Source organism: Bos grunniens, chromosome 12, assembly GCF_055505025.1.
Source record: "Bos grunniens cultivar Pamir isolate PY7600 chromosome 12, Bosgru_T2T1.0, whole genome shotgun sequence".
Lineage (NCBI taxonomy): Eukaryota > Metazoa > Chordata > Mammalia > Artiodactyla > Bovidae > Bos > Bos grunniens.
This window is the reverse complement of record NC_141176.1, coordinates 72,182,341-72,207,003: the sequence shown is the minus strand read 5'-3', so window position 1 is coordinate 72,207,003 and position 24,663 is coordinate 72,182,341. Positions and strand designations below refer to the sequence as shown.

At 42.5% G+C, this 24,663-nt stretch overlaps 1 protein-coding gene across 3 annotated transcripts in view; it reads right to left on the bottom strand.

Annotated features, from left to right (window-relative positions):
• LOC147361883 (ATP-binding cassette sub-family C member 4-like) overlaps positions 1-24,663 on the bottom strand; it is a 228,636-nt gene that overhangs the window by 197,341 nt on the left and 6,632 nt on the right. For all 3 annotated transcript variants that reach the window (XM_086328631.1, XM_086328629.1, XM_086328630.1), the window contains exons 4-9: positions 12,496-12,711; positions 9,501-9,590; positions 7,003-7,166; positions 5,749-5,874; positions 4,162-4,411; positions 134-235 (exon numbers count right to left, since the gene is read on the bottom strand). In XM_086328631.1, coding sequence (XP_086184757.1) covers positions 134-235; positions 4,162-4,411; positions 5,749-5,874; positions 7,003-7,166; positions 9,501-9,590; positions 12,496-12,711 — 948 coding nt within the window. The remainder of the gene's footprint in view (positions 1-133; positions 236-4,161; positions 4,412-5,748; positions 5,875-7,002; positions 7,167-9,500; positions 9,591-12,495; positions 12,712-24,663) is intronic.

Genomic DNA, 24,663 nt, shown 5'->3' with positions numbered 1-24,663 from the left:
AATTTTTATAATATATTATAAGTAAATGAGCAAGTCACATTTTACAGTATATATAAAATCTCAAATTTCTCTAATAAATCTATGTCACAGCTATCTTTTAGCAGTCATAATTTTGGAAAGCAAAGTTTCTTACCTTTTCCCAAGAAGCTGTAAAAGCTTGCACATCCACGATTGTTTTACCATCTGATGGCAGCAGAGGGTAGCACTGTGTTATCTCATCAAGTAACAAAAAGTTCTACAGAAAAAAAGCAAAACATAGATTGTTTATACTGCAGGAACAAAGCACAAACAAAACAAGTGCTTCTCTGGAATTGGCAATAAAAAGTTTTATACCTATCATTTATACCTACCTATCATTTTACAGCTGTATTTTATTAGGTCTTGGTTCACATAAGAAATATTAAATAGTATATAGTATGTAATGTATCATTATTATATGTACAACTAAGTATATAATAGAGTATAGCATATATATATATATATATAACATAGCATATACACACATATATAGAGTACGTATGTGTGTGTGTCTGTGTGTTTGTGTGTGTGTATAAAATAAATAAATAAGAATTCCTGGCCATGAGGTTATCTTTGTTACTTTCTCAACAACTGTATTGGTTCCTCTCTAAGAAGAAAATGTGGCTTCAAACTCCAATACATTTAGAACCTGGACATTTTTATTGTTTTACTTTTGTGTTACCAACAATCAACAGGTGAGCTGGTAGGAAATTATTTCATAAATACTAACTGAATCCCACCAGGTGCCAAGCACCATGCAACACTGCTAGAACACCGAGAGGAAGGCCCTCCCTAGGCCGTCAGGAAGCAGGTGGCACAGGACAGGCTGGGAACACAAGACCAACGACAGAGACTCTGAGTGCAAACCCTGTACACTCTGCTTTCCCCTCGTGTGTGTCAATACCACATCACTGCTTGTCATTAACTATTACTAAGTCATCATTCTAAAAAGAAAACTGTGTAAGTTTCTATGTCTTAAAAAATATTTCACAAGCATCTTTTCACAATCACTGCCTCTTCTTAGTCCATGCCCTCTTTCCTCCACAGCAGGAATGGCTGCACCTCTCACTTTTTGTTATCTTCTACACCACTTTGCAACTAACTGATGCAAAGTAGCTGAATAAAACAAAGTCTTATAAATTGCTACAAAGCTGACAAACACATACAAGAAAATTCCCTCTTGCCTTGCAAATGCTAGATATAATTCAATGAGAAAAGCTAGAGCAATAGAGAAACTGAACAAACAACTTAGACCACTCCCACTCCCCAAGGTCCCCAAAACTGTGAACAAGAGGCAGAGACTGCTGGCTGTCCTTGAAATCTGCTCTTGTTCTTCTGAGGTAACAAACCCTGGATTTTACCTGCATGTGGCAGCCTGGAAGGAGGCCCTCCCTCTGTCTCGAGGCTCCCAAGCAGACAGGAGCAGCCACGTGACTAAATCCAGGGCAGTGGAGAGTGACAACAACCAGGACCTTCCTCCATCCCAGCCTGGGCCTTGGGGGCTGCCAGCGGGGTCAAGGTCACATGCAGTGGAGTAACATAAGAAGAGAGAAAGAGTCTGGGTCCCAACACCACGGAGGTTCACACTAACCATGAGACTTGTTATGGGAAGAGTTGTATCACCACATAAAAGATACATCCTAACTCCAGTTAGCTCAAAATGTGACTTTATTTGGAAATTTGGTTGTTGGAAATGTAATCAATTAAAGGAAGATCACAGTGGAGTAGGGTGGGCCCTGAATCCAATATGACTGGAGTCCTTATGAGAAATGCAGAGACAGATAGACACACAAAAAACAGCTACCTGATGATGGAGATAGAGGCTGGGGTGATAGCTTTCAAGCCAAGGAACACCAAGGTTTGCCTGCAACCACTCAGAGTTAGCAGAGACAAGAAAGGATGCTCCCTTATCAGTTTCAGAGGGATCCTGACTCTGCTGATAACCTGATTTCAGACTTCTAGCCTCCAGGACTGCGAAACAAAACATTCCTGTGGTTTTAAGCCACATGTTTTGTGGTATTTTGTATCCGCAGCCCCAGGAAACCCATACAGAGCCTCACAAGGATTCTTGCATGAGAGAAAAACAAATGACCTCTGTAAGCAGCTTTAGCATGGGTACCTCTGGGACCCACAGGTAAACCAAATCCCACAGGACCCACAGGAAAAACTGAAACAAGCATGTGAGGATGTTTGAGAAAGAAAATGACACATAAATAGTAATCTACTACCTTAAACATCTTGACACCCCATCTATTGTGCCTCAGAGTCATAAATGTGATTGCAAACTTGTACTTAAAAAGAAGAACTGGTCAAAACTGAATGTGAAAACCCTTGTGCGGGAAAAGAAAGACAGGATCCTTGCATTTCTGTCAAATATCAGCTGGTGGAAGATGCTTTCATTAATTCCTTCCTCCACTCATCCTAGCTCACGGAGAACCTATCACTGAGCACAGTGACTCCTATCCGCCCGGAGCCCATGTCCATCAGGAGGAGGGATGGACAGAGAGTGGTCTGAGGACACGTTTGCTGGCTTTCAACCACTGCAGCTTGAGTTCTCTCTCCCCACCACTATCGCCTGTTCTGACACAATTCATCTCTCTTCCAACTCTCTTTTCATCTTGAAACAACATAATTTCAGAATCTTACTCACTATTAGTTATTTCAATAATGCAACTTTTCTTTTGCTGTTTCCTTCCCCAGTCCTCCCCAACATCACTGACCCCACCCCAAGACACTCCCTCCTGATCGCCTTACAGCCCCTCAGATAGTGTCCACAAGCTTAACACCCTGACCACCGCCCCCCCACCGCCACCCCAGTGGCTCACCTGCACCTAAGCCCACGCTCCCCACGCCGCCTCTGCCTGGACACCCTGAGTACTGACCCCACCCACCCTTCTGATCCATCTCAAATACTAACCCTACTGAAACCAGCTCAGCACATCCCCAGATGGCACTGCCCTCCCTACCTCTGAATCCCCTGAGGAATACTAAGTCACACAGAGGGGAGACACTACATCATTCATGTGTTTTTACAGTCCCAACTCCAGCTAAGACCTAGCCTTGCACAGTCAGCCCATCGAGGGCATCAGCTAAAGGAAGGAACAGACTGCATGGCTGTTCAAACCATCCAACCACTGACTTCATGGCTACAGCCTTACACAGTCTAAGCTGACACAGCAACAAGTAAAAGGTGATGAGACAGGCTGGGACCTGGAACCCTCTACAGGAGTGCTTGCATCTGGACAAACATCTCCTTGAGCAACAAAATACAAAGAAATCCTAAGGGACTAAACATACCTGCACACATGCAAAGGCAATCACAAACAATAAGATACAAAAATACCACAAGCTAACTGGCATTTCTGAGCTGCTGGGAGCAAAGCAGGGAACTGTGCACGATCTTGGCACATGGCACCTACAAGATGGTGAGCAGACCACATAAGTCACCCCTGCGGCTCAAACCACCAATCCTCCCCTACCTTCACCCCACTTAAGGAACCAGCCCACTTTTCTCAAAGCGTCAATGGGCCATCAGTTTCTTGTTTTCATACTTTGTGCTGCAGCACAAGCCTCAGTGAAGCCTTGCTTGAATTTCTCATCTGGCCTGTTATCAACTTCTATTGATTAAAAAGACTGAGGGCCTTGGAGAGTAATGTATATGTTATATATCTGGTCTAGACAGAATCCAGTTCCAGTTTCATCTTAAGCATGTAACCAAGACATCAATACTCAATCTGTATACATTAGAATAGAAACACCTCACTTTCAAACAAAAAATAAAGAAAAGGAAAATTATGCCCTATGTGAAGAATTAAATTTATTGAGCACCTAGTCATTCCAGTCAGCACAGGAGATGTATCTGTTCACTTCTCCTGCTTTTAGACATTCTAATCATCCTGCAGTCATCACTGCATGTCAAGAGCCTGTGCTGACTATACTACTGGTCCTAAACAAGCATGGATCTTACAGTACTTTTAACGCACTTTACCTAAGAAAAGAGGGGAATACATACATTTTGGAAAGACTGCCAGCTTGGCACTGAAAGAGTTAAATCTCTTCTAACTGGCACACAGTGACACCACATAAAAGAGGTATTTTAGGTAAAATCCACCTATAACTTAAAAAAGTTATTTTTCACTAAACCTTGATTCTTTGGATGCTGACGACGGCCTCTGACACCTTCTCGATGGCCATGGGGAAGTAGAGGGTGCTCGAGAACCGCAGAGCCTCGAACAGCATCACCACCACAAACACTTGGCTGGCTGAGATCAGGTTGTCAAGGAGCTCATTGGTGATGAAGGTGACAAAAATCATGATTTTGCTCACAGTGAAAAATGATGCCGAATTCATGCCTCTAAGGTAGGAACTTTTCAGAATCTTGGAAATTTCCTTACTGTAAAAAGAAAGTAGGACAAAGGTTTTATAAGAAACATCAGCATACAAGACATGATTTCAGTGCCCTGTGTAAGTGGCCCCTTTCTAGGGAATGGACACAGATTGAGATAAACCATCCCTCACATCATGGAGACATTAGCATAGTGCACACTCAGGGGTCTGGCTGACACCAGGACCACACACTTCATCCCCACTTCACTCTTTCAAGTATGAGGCTTTCTGTCACAATTTCAAACATTTTTGGGTCAATCCGACGGGGTCTGAACATTCATTCAACAAACTTTCATAATAACAAATCTGTGCCAGGCTCCTCACAGAAAGACACAGCCTGTCCCCTCCAGGTGCTCATGAACTTATGGGAGAAGAGAACTAGCAACGACAAAATTAGGAGACAATAGACAGAGACGGTCATCACAGGCCCCAAGGGAGCCCAGAGCTGGGATATGTAACTCGGAGCAGTGGAGTCAAGGCAAGTCACACACATGTGGACCCTGAAGATGAGCTGGAGTCAGGCTTGGAGGCCAGAGTAGAAGGAAGATGGGCTCTGCAAAGGTGCAAAGTGAGAGGTGACAAGGTGGGGTCAGAGAAATGCTCACCAGGTATTTAAATGAAAGATGGAAAAACAGTCTAAAAACATGAAGCAGAACAAAAGGGACAGTATATTCATAGCTTCATTTGAATTGAATACTAGTGATTTATGAGCTTTCATGGTGGTAAACAATCCACCTCCAATGCAGGAGACATAGGTTCAATCCCTGGGTCTGTAAGATCCTCTGGAGGAGGAAATGGCAACCCACTCCAGAATTCCTGCCTGGGAAGTTCCATGGCCAGAGAAGCCTGGCGAGCTACAGCCCATGGGGTCACAAGGAGTCTGATCCGACTGAGGGACTAAGCACAGCAACAACAAACAATACTGACTCATACAGTTTGGCTCAATACAAGTATACCAAGTCTCTATAATCTTCCTGGTTATCAGCCATCACCATAAATTACAATTTTAGTTTGAATGTCATTGTCTCAAATACTATGTTAAAAGCATTGCTTATTGGGATTTGAGGTATTAAAAACTACTTAGAATTTAATTTCTATGTAAGTAAGAAGCATATACTTTTTTTTCCTTTGAAAAGATGGCAAATGAAAGGGCAGGTTAAATGATATCTCCATTATTCTTAACCCTCCTGCAAAATGTAGGGGATGCAGTGAATAGTTAGTATTTAAGTTCACCTTAATGTGAAGATGAACTTAAACACTTCTTTGGCAAGACATCTAAAGTATCCAACAGAATAGGAAATAAAGCATGAAAATATGCAGTGATATCTATATATATAAACTTACCTTCTCAGTCTGGTAATAAGGTCTATAAATGACTTTTCCCAAGCATTCATTTTTATTGTTCTGATGCCAGTTATGACTTCACTCATGGTCCTGATCCTCTTGTCTGTGAGAGCAGCGGTCTTACTCCTGAGGGGACAGATGTGAGATGAGCCTTAGTGACCACAGCCCAGCTTTCCTCAGCAGCAGCAGCAGGAGTGGGCATGGGGGCAGGGCTAGGAATAAAATTATTCTCTACAGCCCTTTTGCACTTAGAACACAGGCAAGTCCTACTCAAAGTATAAATGGAGAAAAAGGCTTCAACTAGGAAGTCAACCATTCAGTCCATTTTAAGAAGTAACTTGGAGAATGTGCAGCATCGGCTAAGAAAGATCTGAAATGTGTCAGATACAAACCATCTGCTCAAAGAGGTCATGGTCAGGTAGGGAGACACAAAGACACCCAGGAAGACAGAGTCTGTGCTGTAATAAAATAGAAGAGAAGTTCTGGGGAGCAGAAAAGATGGAGCTGTTAATTCCACCAGGAAAGGAGAACAAAAAGAGCTTCAGAGACCTGGTAGCACTGGAACAGGGCCTCGAAGGATAGGGAGTATCTCTCTCTCCAGCAAAGATAGGAAAGGAAATTCCAAATAAAGAAAGACACCAAGCACGGAACTGCACACACACAACAAACACAAGAACTCAATGACCTTCAAATAGCACAACGTCTCCATCACCTGACAACCACCCACCTCCAACCCTCTGGGACCTGCTTCAGTCTAACTCAGCAGCAGAAGGCTCTTCACCACCAGCCACTTTTCTGTCACATGTGCTGCTGTGACTGTGGGGCTTCATGAAGACACAGTGAAGATCAGCCTGGCCCTGGGGGTGCTTATAACTTAATGGAAACATGAATAAATACCTGAAAGGCTCCAACACAAACATAACAAAAATATATGCAGTGAGAAATGGGGCTACAAGGTTATTACTATTTACCAATATTTAAATAACTTGGACATGGGTAAATTCTGCTGAAGGACACTCTACTTTTTCAGACACGGTGCCAAGAGGACCCAGTGAATGCCTTTCCTGTTCCTGTTTTAGGACTAGTCTTCAGTTTAAGGCTGGAGCCTCCACTGGCTAAGCCTGTAGGGTCTACAACTCACACAAAGAAGAGACAAGAGAAGGCATTTATCTTGTTTTTGAACAAAACCATCAAGCAGACTATGGATGTTACCAATTATGCATTATCAATTTTTAAAAGAAGTGTTTCTCTTACCGGAGTGATGAAAACAACTTCCCGAAGCAGCTTTGCAAAAGCAGAAGAATAATGAGAACCACCATCCCGGCAAGACATGATATTCCTATTTCCATCCAGAGCAGGGCGGTCACTGCAACAGCCTGCAGTGGCCCCACCCACAGATAGTGCAAGAACATCGTTACCTTAGAAGAGAAAGACAAAGCCTTTTTCAGTTCAGTTCAGTTCAGTCGCTCAGTCCTGTCCTACTCTTTGTGACCCCACGAACCACACCACACCAGGCTTCCCTGTAAATTACTAACTCCCACAGCCAACCCAAACTCATGTCCATTGAGTCGGTGATGCCATCCAACCATCTCATTCTCTGTCATCCCCTTCTCCTCCTGCCTTCAATCATCCCCAGCATCAGGGTCTTTTCAAATGAGTAAGCTCTTCGCATGAGGTGGGCAAAGTATTGGAGTTTCAGCTTCAACATCAGTCCTTCCAATGAAGACCCAGGACTGATCTCCTTTAGGATGGACTGGTTGGATCTCCTTGCAGTCCAAGGGACTCTCAAGAGTCTTCTCCAATACCACAGTTCCAAAGCATCAATTATTCGGCACTCAGCTTTCTTTATAGTCCAACTCTCACATCCATACATGACCACTGGAAAAACCATAGCCTTGACTAGACAGCCCTTTGTTGACAAAGTAATGTCTCTGCTTTTTAATCTGCTGTCTAGGTCGGTCATAACTTTCTTTCCAAGGAGTAAGCGTCTTTTAATTTTATGGCTCCAGTCATCATCTGCAGTGATTTTGGACCCCCCAAAAATAAAATCAGCCACTGTATTTGCCATGAAGTGATGGGACTGGATACCATGATTTTAGTTTTCTGAATGTTGAGCTTTAAACCAACTTTTCACTTTCCTCTTTCAGTTTCATCAAGAGGCTCTTTAGTTCTTCTTCACTTTCTGCCATAAGGGTAGTGTCATCTGCATATCTGAGGTTATTGATATTTCTCCCAGCAATCTTGATTTCAGCTTGTGCTTCTTCCAGCCCAGTGTTCCTCATGATGTACTCTGCATGTAAGTTAAATAAGCAGGGTGACAATATACAGCCTTGACATACCCCTTTTCCTATTTGAAAACAGTCCATTGTTCCATGTCCAGTTCTAACTGTTGCATCCTGACCTGCATACAGGTTTCTTAAGAGGCAGGTCAGGTGGTCCAGTATTCCCATCTCTTGAAGAATTTTCCACAGTTTGTTGTGATCCACACAGTCAAAGGCTTTGGCATAGTCAATAAAGCAGAAATAGATGTTTTTCTGGAACTCTCTTGCTTTTTTGATGATCCAGCAGATGTTGGCAATTTTATCTGTGTTTCCTCTGCCTTTTCTAAAATCAGATTAAACACCTGGAATTTCATAGTTCATGTATTGCTGAAGTCTGGCTTGGAGAATTTTGAGCATTACTTTACTAGCATGTGAGATGAGTGCAATTGTGCAGTAGTTTGAGCATTCTTTAGCATAGCCTCTCTTTGGGATGGTATAAAACCCATTAAGAACAGAGTATAGAAACAATATGCTCTGAAGGAACAGACAGAAACCTAAATAGAAATGATCTCTATTGGGTTTTTAACCTGCTAAAGCAGAAATCCAAGTGTCCACCCTAGATGACACTGTTTCAGGGCAGCACAGGGCTGACTTCAGGTATGTCCCAGGAGAATCAGACCAGCAGCAATGAAGGAAGATGTGGATTTTGACTACAACACAGATGAGCTCAGGGCTTCTCCAAATGCTCTCCACCCCAGAGCTTAGCCCCCATCTCCACTGGGCTCCCCAGCATCCCAGGAAAGCCTGTATTATGGTACCTACTGCTCTCTCCAGTAATTACTTGTATATTTACCTCCTTGATAGACTGTGGCTTCTATAGGGCAGAAACTAAGCTTTATTCATCCCTGAAAGTGAGTAGGGGCCTTACTTCATGTTTGATGAATGAATACTGGAAAGAGAAGTGTCTACTACAACACAGATCTGACCAACAGCTAAGATGTTATGGTCATGTGATCTATGCTTAAGGTCAGTGGAAAAAAGAGTGTGTGGGGACAGCAGAGAGGAGGTTGTGTCTGGGGACCACCCACTTGAAGGCTCCCTATGCAGCAGGCACTGAACAGGGTGCAGGGGAAAAAACAATCCCTGACCACCAGGCCTTCATCACCTAGAGGAGGAGGAAGACAGTTCATCAACACCTACACCATGTGCCAAGAAGAGCCACTCCAAGAGGACCCCTTAGGACACTAACCAAGCTGGGCAAGAACACTGCTGCCATTTATTATTAGAAAAACAAAACTCTCACTTATGAAACAATACATATAATTACATTGAGATTGCACACAGAGAAGTGAAATTTGGATAAATAGAACCTTTGTCTTACATCCTCAACAGAACCCTGGCTGACACCAAACCCTGTCACCTGGTATCCCAATAAGCTGAATCCAGTGAGAAGAACAGGAAATGGAAGAGGATCCCTCAGGGGCAGCTTACCTGGTCAAATCTGTTCACATCGTTGGACAGCAAGTTGACTATCTGGCCTGTGGTGGTCTTCCCCATGGCTGAGCTACTCAGGCGAAGGGCCTGAAACGAGAGAGGGAGACAGAGATCCAGATTCCTAAGGTGATACCAAGTCATCTTAGAATATAACACAATGGAGCATGTGTTCCAGGGGTCTTGAGTGGTGTCAGCAGGAGCAGGATGACACCTGACAGCAGGGCTTTAGGGAGCCTTGTTCAGCTTCTAACTCCCCAGTGTGGCGGCAGCCCCAACCACAAGGACAGTAAAGGGAGGAGCAGGAGGTAAAAGCAAAATCCATTCCCCTGCTTCAGTGAACTTGCACCTGTTTGAAGGTTAAAGGGTGTAGGTTTAGACTTAGGAGCCAACTAAGTAATTTTTAGCCAAGTTGGATAAGACTGGAGAGGTTGCCTTAGGAAAGAAATTTGGAGACTTGGATTCAATCATTCATCCAGTTTGCAGGCACAGCTGCAATTTGCAGATCACCCAGAAGGAAAGCAGCTCAGATGCTGTTGTCAGACAAGACAGTGAGATGCCAGGTCCCCAGTTTCACACAATCCTGAAAAGTACAAGACTCTGCTCAAGGAAAGATGAGGAGAAGACATCTCACTTTCTGCTGAAAAAAGTATTCAAACAATGATCAAAAGCCAAAGGTAATTTTACCAAAGCTGTGGAAATGTATCAATAAATGGCAAGTCATTTTTATATACAACACTTCCTTCACATTCAAAATTCAGCTGCAAAGAGCACAAAATGCTGAATGGGCCGTTTTAGGAGTGGAATACGTGCAGCCCTAGAGACCGCCTGGAGACCTGCCCCAGCCTGAAATCCATGGTCAGAACAAACTATGGCTACAGGCTTAGCAGCCACTCCATTTCTAATACCCAATCTGATTCCTCCCCAGGACCAGGGATCAGGAAGTGGGGCCTGAGCATGAACCACAGAAGTTCAGAGGGGCCTTTCAGAGCTGCTCGGCAGCACCAGCTGTGCCCTAAAGAATCAGCCCACCTGTAACCTGAAAAGAAGTGTCTTGTTTCTGCACCCCAGTAGGACTCTAGATGCAAGGCTCTGCATAAGGAAATTTGTCTTTTCCAGGTTTCTGGAATTTCAATTTATGTCTATGTTATAATCCCCATAATTCCTGACTTCATATAGGGCCAACATTTAGGTAAAATCAAGGCAGTAAATGAACTTCTTGGGAGATAGTTACATTCACATAAGCCAATGTGCCAGGTCAGATCACATTTCCCGAAGGCAAGATTCCAAAGTGTGGTGGAAAGAGGAAGAAACACAGGTAGACAATGGCTCACCTTTGCAGCCAAGAGTGAGCTTTCACTAAACCATCACCTCACACCTAACTTAAGGTTTCACAACACGGTTCAGGTAAAATTTCACAACTATTATGAGAGTTAAGTATGATCTGGACAGACAAACATTTAGCCAATTTGTGGGGAAATCTGAGTATCCATCTCCTAAATGATTAAAGACGCAAGAGAATAACAAAGATGATGATGAATGACAGTGAAGACCTCTGACTGCAGTTTGCGGGCACAGCTGCAATTTGCAGATCACCCAAAAGGAAAGCAGTTCAGATGTTGTTGTCAGATAAGACAGTGAGATGCCAGGTCCCCAGTTTCACACAATCCTGAAAAGTACAAGACTCTGCTCAAGGAAAGATGAGGAGAAGACATCTCACTTTCTGCTGAAAAAAGTATTCTGAATAAGCAGAAGTTCTAGATAAGCAGCAGCCAGGTAAAAGAAGCAATATTTTCAATTTAAGCTGCTTGGTTTTATCTTTCAATGAGGACTTTATTTATTAATAAAAATTGCATATGTTTAAGGTTACAACATGATACTTTGGTATAAATACACACTGGGAAATGATTACTGTAGTAAAACCACTTAAAGTATCCACTACCCAATATAGTTATCCTATTTAACATGTGTGGTGAGAACATTTAAGATCTATTCTCTTTGAAAATTTCAAGGATACAATACATTCAAATAAGGATTTTTTTTTAAGCAGTCTAAGGCAAAGACATATCCAGGATCAAGTTTATACAGAGCCCTTCAGCTCCTGACACTGATATATCTGTGGCAATACCTTTGTAAAGATACCTGAAAGCCTTATTCTTTTTACACTAGTTTAGACAAGGGTAAACTATGGAATAATTTCATGGCATTCCTCAATACAAAATCACTAAACACATTAAATCAGTTCTTATTAAAACTGCTACAATGCATACTAAAAATAAAAGGAAATATTATATTAAAATAATTTAAATGAAGAGCAACAAATTCTCTCTAGAATTAATAAAACAATGTAAAATTTCAAGTTTCATCTCAAATATCCTATTTTCTTTCATACCATTAACAAAAATTATCTATAAAATATAAGGAGTGAGTCTATATTTAGCATGAATGCTCTTTATATTTTTCTCTAGCAAAGATAATTATATTGAATATAATTAGATGGGTCTTTTAAAATTAGAATCATTCCCTTTATCAAATACATTCTCTACTTTTGGATATAGTTTTATAGATCCAATCTCTGAAGTTTACTTTTAAATACAAATTTGATGTAACTGAAGGCATTAATGAATGACAACAAAAAATTTCTATAAACAGCACTATGGGATTTGGGCATGAAGACATTGAAAATCAACTTGATACTTTTCATACTTATTCTTGAATATTAATTTAATATTTTACAGTACAAATTTAGTGGTTATTATGTGACAGCCTATGACTAAAAGTTGTCAAGGACAGCCCACTCTTGATCTCAAAAGAAAAGTTTTCATTATTTATTGATAAAGTTTGCTTCAACAACAAACTTGGCTTGATGCAAAAGCAAGCTTCTCTAGGAAGGTGTAAATGACCCGTTACAAAATTTGTAATTTACAGAGAACTTTCCCCAAATGTTCCTGATCCCTCAAGAGAGGAACACACCATGGTTCCAAGCGACACTCACCTTGCGGTAGATCATATGGCACACAGCTACTCTCAGCCTCATCCCCACATGCTGCATGTGGTAGAAGTACAAGTGGTGCAGAACGGCCCACAGGAGCACGCAGGCGCTCAGCCCTGCCGCGTAGCTGTAGGCTTCGTGCAAGGCGACAGAATTAGAGTTTTCAACATAACTAATCATTTTCCCCAAAAATATGGGTTGAACTACTCTGGTGCCTTCCTAAAAGAAAAGAAAAAAAGCCTTAATTAGAAATGTCAGTTTTTCTTTACACAAGATTTACTTTTATCATTCAGTTCAGTTCAGTTGCTCAGTTGTGTTCGACTCTTTGAGACCCCATGAATCACAGCACGCCAGGCCTCCCTGTCCATCACCAACTCCCAGAGTTCACTCAGACTCACCTCCATCAAGTCAGTGATACCATCCAGCCATCTCATCCTCTGTCATCCCCTTCTCCTCCTGCCTCCAATCCCTCCCAGCATCAGAGTCCTTGGCAATGAGTTAACTCTTCACATGAGGTGGCCAAAGTACTGGAGTTTCAGCTTCACCATCATTCCCTCCAAAGAAATCCCAGGGCTGATCTCCTTCAGGATGGACTGATTGGATCTCCTTGCAGCCCAAGGGACTCTCAAGAGTCTTCTCCAATACCACAGTTCAAAAGCATCAATTCTTCGGTGCTCAGCCCTCTTAACAGTCCAACTCTCACATCCATACATGACCACTGGAAAAACCATAGCCTTGACTAGATGGACCTTTGTTGGCAAAGTAATGTCTCTGCTTTTAAATATGCTATCTAGGTTGGCCATAACTTTTATTCCAAGGAATAAGCATATTTTAATTTCATGGCTGCAGTCCACTTTTATCATTAGCACGTTTAAATACATTTTGACGAAATGCTACATTCGTGACTAATTTAAAAGAAAAATATGCAGATTTATTATCTCCTATAAAACAAGCAGCCAACAGTTTAACCTTAAGGCAAAATTTTCCATTCAAACATAGTAAAGCCTTAGTACATTGTGCTTAGCACACCGTGGATGCTCAACAAATATCACAAACAGGCTCAATACCAACTGAGCCTTAAGATGAATAAAGAAAAAGGTGACAGAAGAAGAGGAAGAAATCTGCTTCCACAGGAACAAGCCTGCTGGCAGCCTGCCCCTGTCCCCCATACTCTCAATGTCCCAGCTCAATAGAAAGTCAGTGTGGTTCACATATAGGAGACACGCTTTCATCACCATCTTCATGAATCCTTATGAACTGACACACTGGCACAAACACATCCACTCTTTTCTACCCCAAACTCCACACATATCCAGGGAATGGAAACCGGCTTTGGCTGGAGTACCACAAAGAAACCAGGCTTGGCAGCTCTGCAGGCTCTCAGCTCCAGAGAGCACTGCCTCATTATGTCTCTACCCTCTAGAAGTTGGAATGTTCCTTGGAGTAAAAAATTAAACATGGTGGAGGCCAAGCTAAAAAATCATGTCTTCCGTAGTTCTTGATCCACCATCCACTTAAGTTGGTGATTTGGAAGAAATGTTACCAATCCTCTCTTCCCCAAGGCCTAAACCAATTGACTCAGGGTGCACTGAGTCTTCCACCCTGAGTAAGACTTAGGGAAAGCAAGTTTCTTTCCCAAAGAAAAAGGCAAAGGAACGGCAACACCTACCCACCCTGCCAAACAGCCACTCCACCTCACAACCTACTTCCTCTCTCTAGTCACCCCTTGAAGGCCCCCTTCTTCCTAGGTCCCCTTCTTCACCATCAAGGAAAATCATTCAACAAATCCAAGTTACCAAAACTAAACACCTTGGGCCACATATCATTTCCTCCACAGACTTCTTAAAAGACAAAATGGTAAAAGTTTGGAAGTCTTTTAGGAACAGGGCTTTTCCTTTTTTGGCAATCCTGCATTACTAACACAGACAGGGTAAGCTTTGCTTACCTGACAGGTTTGCTTTTATAGCTCTCTTCTGTCTGTCTGAAGCTAAGGAACCCACACACAAGAGGAGGGAAGGAGAATCCATAACACCAAACACCAAAAAAAAAAAACACAAGCATTTTCTGCTCAGCCAACCAGTGCTTGATCAGGATATTTATCAAAAGATGTCCCCATCCCTCACATGGGGGTCTCATTAAACCTTAACATTCCTGTCTTGTTCTACACAAATGGACACATGCACACACACACGTTAACAGGCTGCACCAACTGCCTCTCCCTCCATGAACTCATGGAGATTTTCATCTACGATAGAGGATAAAGGGAACACTATTTAGTTGAAGAAGTGTAAGTAAGATGATCAGACCTGAGTAAAATATAGCTGATACGTTTCCACCATGTCCTGTCATCCATCCTAAGAGGCACAGAGAGCTCTTGGAAGAGTCCTTCACACAGTGGATTGTCAAACACACTGTTTACAGTTTCCTGAGGTGGAAATGTGGAGGCTCACACAGAGAAGCAAGAACATCAAACTGTACACACAGGCAGTCCCAGCCCAGGTGCCGCCAAGGGCAGTCCAGTGCTGGAGCCACAAACCACCAGAAGCCCAGCAGTAATATCTGCCATCCAAAACTTTCCTGAAACTTATGATTCTATTTGGGAAACACTGTTGCCTGTTACTCAGCTCTCCATTTGAGCCTAACATCCTTGTAATTACAGGAGAAATAAGAGTAATAGCACTCACCTAAGATAATATGGATAAATTCAATAAATCCAGCAAACAGGAGTGTAGATAAAGGCAGGTCATTACTGCCTAAGCACATCTGGAGTTTTTCACTGAGAAACAGTATTTAATAACCTAGTTGAGGGACTTCCTTGGTGGTCCTTTAGCTAAGACTCCACACTCCCAATGTAGGGAAACTGGGTTCGATCCCTGGTCAGGGAAGTAGATCCCACATGCAGAAACTAAGACCCAGCACAGCCAAATAAATCAGTATTAACAAAACAACCAAAAAACAGTTGGAGAAACAGCCTCATTAAGGTATAATGCCACTTCTTGGCTCATATCTTCCACTCATCTATGAATTCTTTTTATTCTTGATAATGATTATTATTTAATTTGGATAGAAAATTTCTTATCTTTCAAAAAGATAACAAAGGATTTCAAACATGAACTGTTACTGATGCAATTTGTGGGGAGAGTCATTTATTATTTTGGGACTTTCTCCAATGGCTCAATGGTAAGGAGTCCATCTCAATGCAGGAGTCACAGAAACTGCAGGTTGAATCCCTGAGTTGAGAAGATCCTCTGGAGGAGGAAATGGCAACCCACTCCAGGATTCTTGCCAGGATAACCCTATGGACAGAGAAGCCTGGTGGACTACAGTCCATGGGGTCACAAAGAGTCAGACAGAACTGAGTGACTGAGCACACATGCACAACTTTGCCTCCAGCAAGGAGCTGTCACGGCAATTTAGAGCACTGATGAAAAGTATAACATACAAGGAATTTCCATCCTGGCATAAATTGCAACTATGGAAAACAGAAAATTGATATTATGTTCCATATGAAAAATAGCAGCAAGTAAAAAACAATTTTCCAGTAATTTCTCTCAAAAAGAAAAAATAGAAAGCAAAATAATGAATAGCACAAAATTGTGAAAACAAAACCCCAAGTACATATAGAGAGTAAGAAGACACATATTAAATATGATTCTTCAAAGTTTCCAGAACACACAGGGCACAAGTGACTGAGGCCATCGAAGGTAGACTGAGTAAATCCATCCCCTCCACACACAAGGAAAGGTTAGAGATGGAGAGTCATTTAACAGGACAGCTGGCAGCAGCATTTGCAATCTGTGAGTGTTTCCATTTCTGACATTTGGTAAAACTGTCTGAGGCAAACCAGGCAAAAGTTTGTCCAGCTACCAGAAGATTAACTCCTGCATATGTTCAATGCTCGAGTCCAAGTATTAACTGCAAATGAAACAGTGGTGTGAATCCCAAGGATAGACCAAATTTCAGAAGACTCTGCTTGCCTTGGAGAGTCTCTCAGAAAGGCAAGGAGTGGCTGTGGCTCACCCTGGGGACACAGACACTGGTGGCAGCCATTCCTGGGAGCTGCCCCCACCACGTGTACACTGGTGTGGGCAGACACCACCAAGGAATTCTCTCATCTGGACATTCCTGATTCTCACCATCAACTAAAAAGAAATAAAACAATTGAGAAAATATTCATTATCAATCATGAAGCTAACCGAATTAAAACTTTCTTGATAAGCAGGAACAAGGTCAAACACTGTCCCTTAAACTTTCCTCTCTGACATCAATGTATCAGATCAGATCAGATCAGTCACTCAGTTGTATCTGACTCTTTGCGACTCCATGAATCGCAGCACGCCAGGCCTCCATGTCCATCACCAACTCCCGGAGTTCACTGAGACTCACGTCCATCGAGTCAGTGATGCCATCCAGCCATTTCATCCTCTGTGGTCCCCTTCTCCTCCTGCCCCCAATCCCTCCTAGCATCAGAGTCTTTTCCAATGAGTCAACTCTTCGCATGAGGTAGCCAAAGTACTGGAGTTTCAGCTTTAGCATCATTCCTTTATACCACATGTATATTCTTTCCACAAACCAATTGAGAATAGAGTTCTTACTCTTTCACAAGAATTCTTCACAGCTCTGAAATCATAAAGGATCTTTAAAAGTGCTGAATTTAATACCACAACATCCATTACTCAGGATTATCTGAGACTCTGAGTCTCTGAGGCAGACTTTTTATTTTGGCCACACCCTGTGGCATGCAGAATCTTAGTTCCCAGTCCAGGGATCAAAAACCCTCTTATCTGCATTGGGGGCATGGAGTCTTAACCACCGGACTTTGAGTGAAGCTCATGGTAGCCATTTCTTGATAGAGTTATTGGTATTCAGCCTCCTGAAAGCACCTGATATTGGGTCCCACCTTTTGCTTCTTAGGATAACTTCTTGCAGGGTTCGGTTAGAAACTAGAACTTCTGCAGTGGATAGAATTCCTCCTCCAAGTTAATGTACTTGAAACATTTATCACCCAATTTCCCCACATCTCATTCATGGAAATAAACACACAAAAACAGAAGCAAGGTAACAAAGAAAAACACTTGAGTGAAACATATAAGCAGAAAAGAGTGAGCTTGTAGGGAAAAACTGAACAGGCAGTTAATCTTTAGAACTGGGGTGTTCTAAAGTGGAGTTGAGAAAAATCCAGAGATAAGGAGTAAAAGCAGTGAATCTGGGAAATCATAACCACCAGCATTCTAGATATCCTAGCCTTCACTAATCTTTTACACAGTGGTCTTCATCCTGACTGCACCTTAGCATCACCTGGGTGGGGATAAGGGCACTCTGATGCCGGAGGCCCAGCCTCCCGAAACTGGTTTAGGTTCAACTGACTGGGTGGAGCCTGAAGATTCCTCTCCCTGGAAGAGTCTGGATGCAGAAACTAACCCCATGTAAGCATCTGCTAACCTCCATTCTTGCACTGTCTTGGCATCTGAGCCTGGAATGGGTATAGACCTGCTATGAATGAGTTACAATGATCACAAAAAGTTTTAACCAGAGTCGTATGACACATTTCATGCTTCCAGAAAAATCCTTATAAACCCAAGTCCAGAGATTACAGCATTGAAATTGAAAATTTTCATTCTGCACAGTAGGAAAACTAAAATTTCAGATAAAACAATATTTAAAAAAACATTAATAAAAAGATGAGTCAAAATTAACCTGGAAAGTTATCTCTAAAAGGAGAAGGAGAATTAGAATAGAGCTAATAAGGATATCAGCCTTCTTTAAAGGTAGGCTTGTCTTGATTTTGGAATCAGGAAAACATTATACAGAATTGTAGTTATAAAAGAACTAATTTTTTAAAAAGCAATTCCTAAAATTTCAGAGTAAATTTAAATAAAAGTACCTAAATATCTACCCATCCTGTTGGGTCAAAGAGCCATACAAAAAAGAACCATCAAAAGTGGTTTTAAACAAAACAATTTGAAAATACATGCTCTGCGTGATACACCCATGTGAAGACAGCATGAACTGCCAAAAGATAAATCTTATTATGTTTTCAGAAGTCACATTATAAGGTAAAACAAATGAATAATTATGTTGATATCATTGAGAATTGGACTTAGACATGGGACAAAGAGAATGGATGATGGGAGAAAAGAGAGACAGATGTAAGCACAATAAGATGAAGTAAAAAAAATAGTATCCTATATCTGATTTGGATTGGAAACACCCATATAAACATATTTGCTTACCTTAAAAATGTATTCTAACTTGGTCTAATGAAAAAAAGCCAAGAAACAATAAGCAAGAGCAATAAGCCCCTCTAGCATCCAGACTATAGTCTTTAAATACTATTTCACACTAAAAGAAGACAGGGCTGCTTGGAGAAATGGATGATTCCAGGGCTGAGCAAATGCTGTACAAAATGAACTAGAAACATCCTGTCACACCAGAAACCAAAAAACAAAACAAACAAAAAAAGAAATTAAAAAAAAAAAAAAAAAAACTAGCCAAGACTTCTAGAGTATGTGCAAAAGACTTATGACCCAACCTGAATATACTCCCACTGCCCAAAGATGGCCAAAGGTTGACACAAGCATAACAAATAAAATGGACTGAAGCAGATCAGAAATGTTTAAATTCATGAGCTCAAACTGACAGTCACAAAACCAAACCAAACAACCAACCATGAAAACTCACTAGCCCCTCTCCTCACTAGAGGAGAACCAATTCCCCATTTGAAAAACAGGTTTTAAAAACGAAAAAAATTATTTTCCCCTACTTTCCCTATAAACACTATAGTTCAACATTAACCAAAGAGCTTAGAACATCCCCACTTTGCAATACTTAATAAATTAATGGACCTTGAACAAGGATCATGAATAGCTCCAACATCAGTCACTCACACACATACACACACACACAAAAGATGTTATGTACCTTATACAACCCTACCTCCTACATAGACAAAAGGGGTGAAGAAAATCCAAATGAGCTGTATCAAACTTCTAGACCTAAACACCAACCTAAGGTGCCAGAGGAACACGTTAATTGACACAGGAGGAGATGCAATCAGCCAAATCCAGGCTGTGGGAATCTCTATAGGACAACCAACCTAGAGGCTCGGGGCGGAGGGGAACAGAAGGGCAATCTGAATAACCTGGGTCAGCCAAGTGTACCTTATTTAATACTGCTTCCAGCAGAAGAGGGGAAAAGACCACTGTGAGCACTGGCTAGATACTAATGATATTAAAGTTAATATTTATGCATAAAACAATAAAGTGAAAGTGAAGTCGCTCAGTCATGTCCAACTCTTTGCAACCCCATGGACTGTAGCCTACCATGTTCCTCTGACCATGGGATTTTCCAGGCAAGAATACTGGAGTGGGTTGCCATTTCCTTCTCCAGATCTTCCCAACCCAGGGATTGAACCTGGGTCTCACACATTGTAGGCAGACGCTTTACCATCTGAAACACCAGGGTAGTATATAAAAATAATGTTTATGCTAAATATGTTTAGTGGGGGGAGGATTCCACAAGTTTTAAAGATACATACTAAAATATTTATGGATAAAAATATTTGATGTCTTGGAACTTCTTTAAAAGAATTTTGGGAAGTGAGGGTGAGTTTCAGATGAAATCAAGACTGCTCATTATGGCAATTATTGAAGCTGACTTAGGGTGACATAGGGGCTTATTTCCCTTTACCCTTCTGAGTTCTTAGCTGAGGATCCCTGTAATAAATGGCAGAATATCAAGAGGAAATAAAACAGAAGTTTATTAACATGTATATTTCTGATACACATGTGAAATATCAAGAAGAGCTAACTCCCTGAGATAGCCCAAGCCACCACCTTAAATGCCATCTCCCCCTAAAGACAAAAGAAAAGGTGATGGATCGCCAATGAGAGGTTAGCAGGAGAAGCAGCTTAAACTACAGCAGGGTTGCGTGTGTTATGCAGATTTCATCCTTCTTGAAGACTGTCCTTCAACAGGATTCTGCTGTAATTTAGAGCCACCCTTCTTTTTCTGGTACAGAGAGGGAGACACCTTTACAAGTGGAGATTTCCTTTATCAGTGTAAATGTCCCTCAGAAGAATAACTTCTACTCTGTCTTCAGAGTTTCTCCTGTGTCTATTTCTGAAAAACAGAATCAACTCACAACAATCTTTCTGCCAGAGAGCCCTACTCTGGAGTGACACATTGTTTTACCTTTCCATTCTATTTATTTTTGTATTTTTGAAATGTTATTAAAAATCTACAGGAAATTAAAAACAACACACACACACACACACACACACACACACACACACACTATAGAAAGCAGTTGTAAGAGGGGCCAGAGCTGTTGCTATAAAAGCAGCTCCTCTTGGCTCTGAGCCTCAGTGGAGGCTGTGGGAGGAGAGGACAGAACACAGAGAACAGGGGTCTAGCAGTCAGAACACCGCGCCTCAGAGACCAGGTGGGCCACCTGCCAGTCACAGGACCCCAAGCCCATCGTGTGCCCTCCTGAGCCTCCAGGTCTATATCTGTGAAAATACCTGCCGTGCCTCCCTTGGAGGAATCCTGGGACACCTAAATGAGCTACAACAGCACAGAGTGTGCTGAAACCACCATAAAAACAAGGATTTTTCATCACTTTTATTATTAGAAGTCCTGGTAAGAGACTTACTTTATTCTTAATGGCAGAGGCTGGATTCACAAAGGCTTGGAAAACTCATTGTTCCTCACAGGAGACCACAGTGCAACAAGAACTCTTGAGAAAAGTCATGTGTAAAACCAAATTTTCTAGACTGTAATTAAGATTTCACTTCTACCTAGATTGCCAAAATTTTTAACCATTATGAATGCAATCTTTCAAAAAGAGTCTCCTACTTCCCTGACTACATAAAGAAAATCGATCGAGGTGGGTGGAGGAAACAAGTGAAATAGGTGAGGGAACTTAAGAGGTACAAACTCCAAATTATAAAATAAGTAAAAGGGGATTGGGGGCAAAAAATAAAAATAAAATTTAAAAAATAAATAAATCACAGAATTATACAACATAGGAAATATATTCAATAATATTGGAATAATTTTGCACAGTGACTGTTGGTAACTAAACTTATCATGTACTGTATAAAATATTAAATCACTAATTATGGCAGAATGTGAAGAGGAACTAAAAAGCCTCTTGATGAAAGTGAAAGAGGAGACTGAAAAAGTTGGCTTAAAGCTCAACATTCAGAAAACTAGGATCATGGCATCTGGTCCTATCACTTCATGGGAAATAGATGGGGAAACAATGGAAACAGTGTCAGACTTTATTTTTTTGGGCTCCAAAATCACTGCAGATGGTGACTGCAGCCATGAAATTAAAAGACGCTTACTCCTTAGAAGGAAAGTTATGACCAACCTAGATAGCATATGCAGAAGCAGAGACATCACTTTGCCAACAAAGGTCTATCTAGTCAAGGCTATGGTTTTCCAGCAGTCATGTATGGATGTGAGAGTTGGACTATGGAGAAAGCTGAGCACCGAAGAATTGATGGTTTTGAACTGTGGTGTTGGAGAAGACTCTTGAGAGTCCCTTGGACTGCAAGGAGATCCAACCAGACCATTCTAAAGGAGGTTAGTCCTGGGTGTTATTTGGAAGGAATGATGCTAAAGCTGAAACTTCAGTACTTTGGCCACCTGATGTGAAGAGCTGACTCATTGGAAAAGACCCTGATGCTGGGAGGGATTGGGGGCAGGAGGAGAAGGGGGTGACAGAGGATGAGATGGCTGGATGGTATCACCGACTCAATGAACATGAGTTTGAGTGAACTCTGGGAGTTGGTGATGGACAGGGAGGCCTGGTGTGCTGCAATTCATGGGGTCACAAAGAGTTGGACACGACTGAACGACTGAACTGAACTGAACGGATGAATAACAGAAACTAATATAACATCGTAAGCCAATCATATTCATTTTAAAAATATTCTTTTAATTTTACATTAAAAACTTACATATGCTTAGAAAAAGAAAAGAAGGTAGATATAAACACCTAATTTATAACTCAAGGTCATCACTGTGGATATTACTAACACCTAATGGCTAACCGCTAATGCTATGCTCTCAGGAACCAGCAGGGCGCACACAGCAGGTCTGCTCGGCAGGTCCCCTTCTGCTTGGCTCAAGGCCCCCTCCTCCTCTCCCTTGCTGTGTGGTCCTCAGTGGTTGCTCTCAGCCCACAGTATCTTTGCCACCAGCAGCCACTCCTCAGCCTCCTGGGTTGAGCAAAGTGAGGGACACATGGAAGAAAGGATTGGGAAATAAATGCAAAGACCACTCAGCTCTTGGAGAACCGGCCGTGAGTTGAGGCACAAAGCCCACTGTGGGATGCAGAGGATTCTGTTTACTTCCTGCCCATCAGCTGAGCTCCAAAGTGAAGGTTTACACACACATGGGCTTCCCACAGTCTCCAACTGGACCAGAGACCATCAGCAAAAGTGGCTTCAAACAAAGGCCAAGTGACCAGACAAGGCTGGGCCACTTCTAAGAGTCCTGGGAAAAGGACACAACTCCTGGCAATACCTCCCTTCTCAGGGGAAGGGACTGGCTCTCTGAGGTTACCCCACTTACACATCAGCAATGGAGACTTCACTTCTCAGAGAGAAGCACTGATGACCTGGGGAGGTGGTCTCTGTGACTCTGGCCCAGGCAGAGGCTTCAGGCTCTTCCTCTCCACACTGAGCACCCTGGGCAGGTGGGGACCTGTCCTCTCCACCCACAGTACCCATGGAGGTGCACACAGGGGCCAGGGGTGCTGGGAGCTCTCCGGCTGTTCTGTTCTAATTAGGGGTGACCATCAAGGGCTCCATAGCCTGCTACTTGTTTCTCTGAGAGGAAGAGATACTCCTCAGTTTTCAAACGACAGCCCATGGAATTGTCCAGGCCAGAATACTGGAGTGAGTGGGTAGCCTTTCCCTTGTCCAGGGGATCTTCTCAACCCTGGGATGGAACCCAGGTCTCCCTCATTGCAGGAAGATTCCTTACCAGCTGAGCTATCAGGGAAGAGCTTCTCATAGGACAGAGGTTTTCATATCTCAAAATCCTAAAACCCTAAAACCCTCACTCTGGACTGGTGTCACCCTGCTTTCTCCCACTGGTGCCGCCAGGAGTACCTGGGAGGCCCTGCTCGTGCTGTGGGTGGAAAGACCCCACTGCTTGGGATCATGGATGATCCACGGGGCGTTCTGTGCATCTGAGGGATTAAAAGAAGGCCAGAGGTCAAAAAGGAAACATGTTTGTGTTTTAGAAAATCCTGGGCTGAGTTTAGATCTTCCACCATCTAAAATATAAAGAATAACAAGCAGTATAGATTGATCACAACATGGGAAGTTGCTTCATAAAATCAATTATTAACTAAGTATCACTGCTACTAGTACTAGCAGTACTGCCACACAGATGAGCCCCTAAATTTATGTCCTCTACTCCCCACTTCTCCGCCATGACCACCCAGAGACCAACCTTCTGAAAGGGCCCAGGGCTTTACCAGTTGTATCTTATGCAGCCCCAGGCCTGGCCTTCCTGGATCCCCAGCAGGAAGTATTACTGGGGCTGGACAACTTTGAAATCAACACTCCCAGCACCACAGTGGGGAGGATTTCTTCTCAGGAAGAACCCCAGATCCTGCAGCCTCTCCCTCTATGTCCGCTTCTCCCATGAACTGCCACAGCCAAGACCCAGGACTCATATTAGAATGGGATCCATCCAAGGCTTAGCGACCCTACTCAAGGACTAACAGCCCAGGACAGCAAGAAAAACCAGCAGCTCAATTCAAACCCAGCCACATGGGCTATGCTTTGAACCCACCTGACTTTAAGACTCTTTAGCATCTGCTACCAAAGAGAAACTAGAGAACCAGGGACAGCAGAGAAAGACCTGCTCTAGGATATGATCCAACATTAAACCCGGAGGCCACTCATCCAACCAGGCACCTGGCATGAGCCACAGGCAGACACTGAGGGCCCAGGGTTTCCTGATAAGCAGAATTCATGAGAGCTCTGCTGTGTGAGGTCAGGAAATCCTGTACAAACAGGCCACACCAACTTCCCACCTGTGTCTTGCAAACAGACTTACTGTGACTATGTGGAAATTCCATGACTGGGACAGCTGCACACGGGACAAAGAAGGGCTGGGGCAGCCTGATGGGCTCCTGCTCCCTCT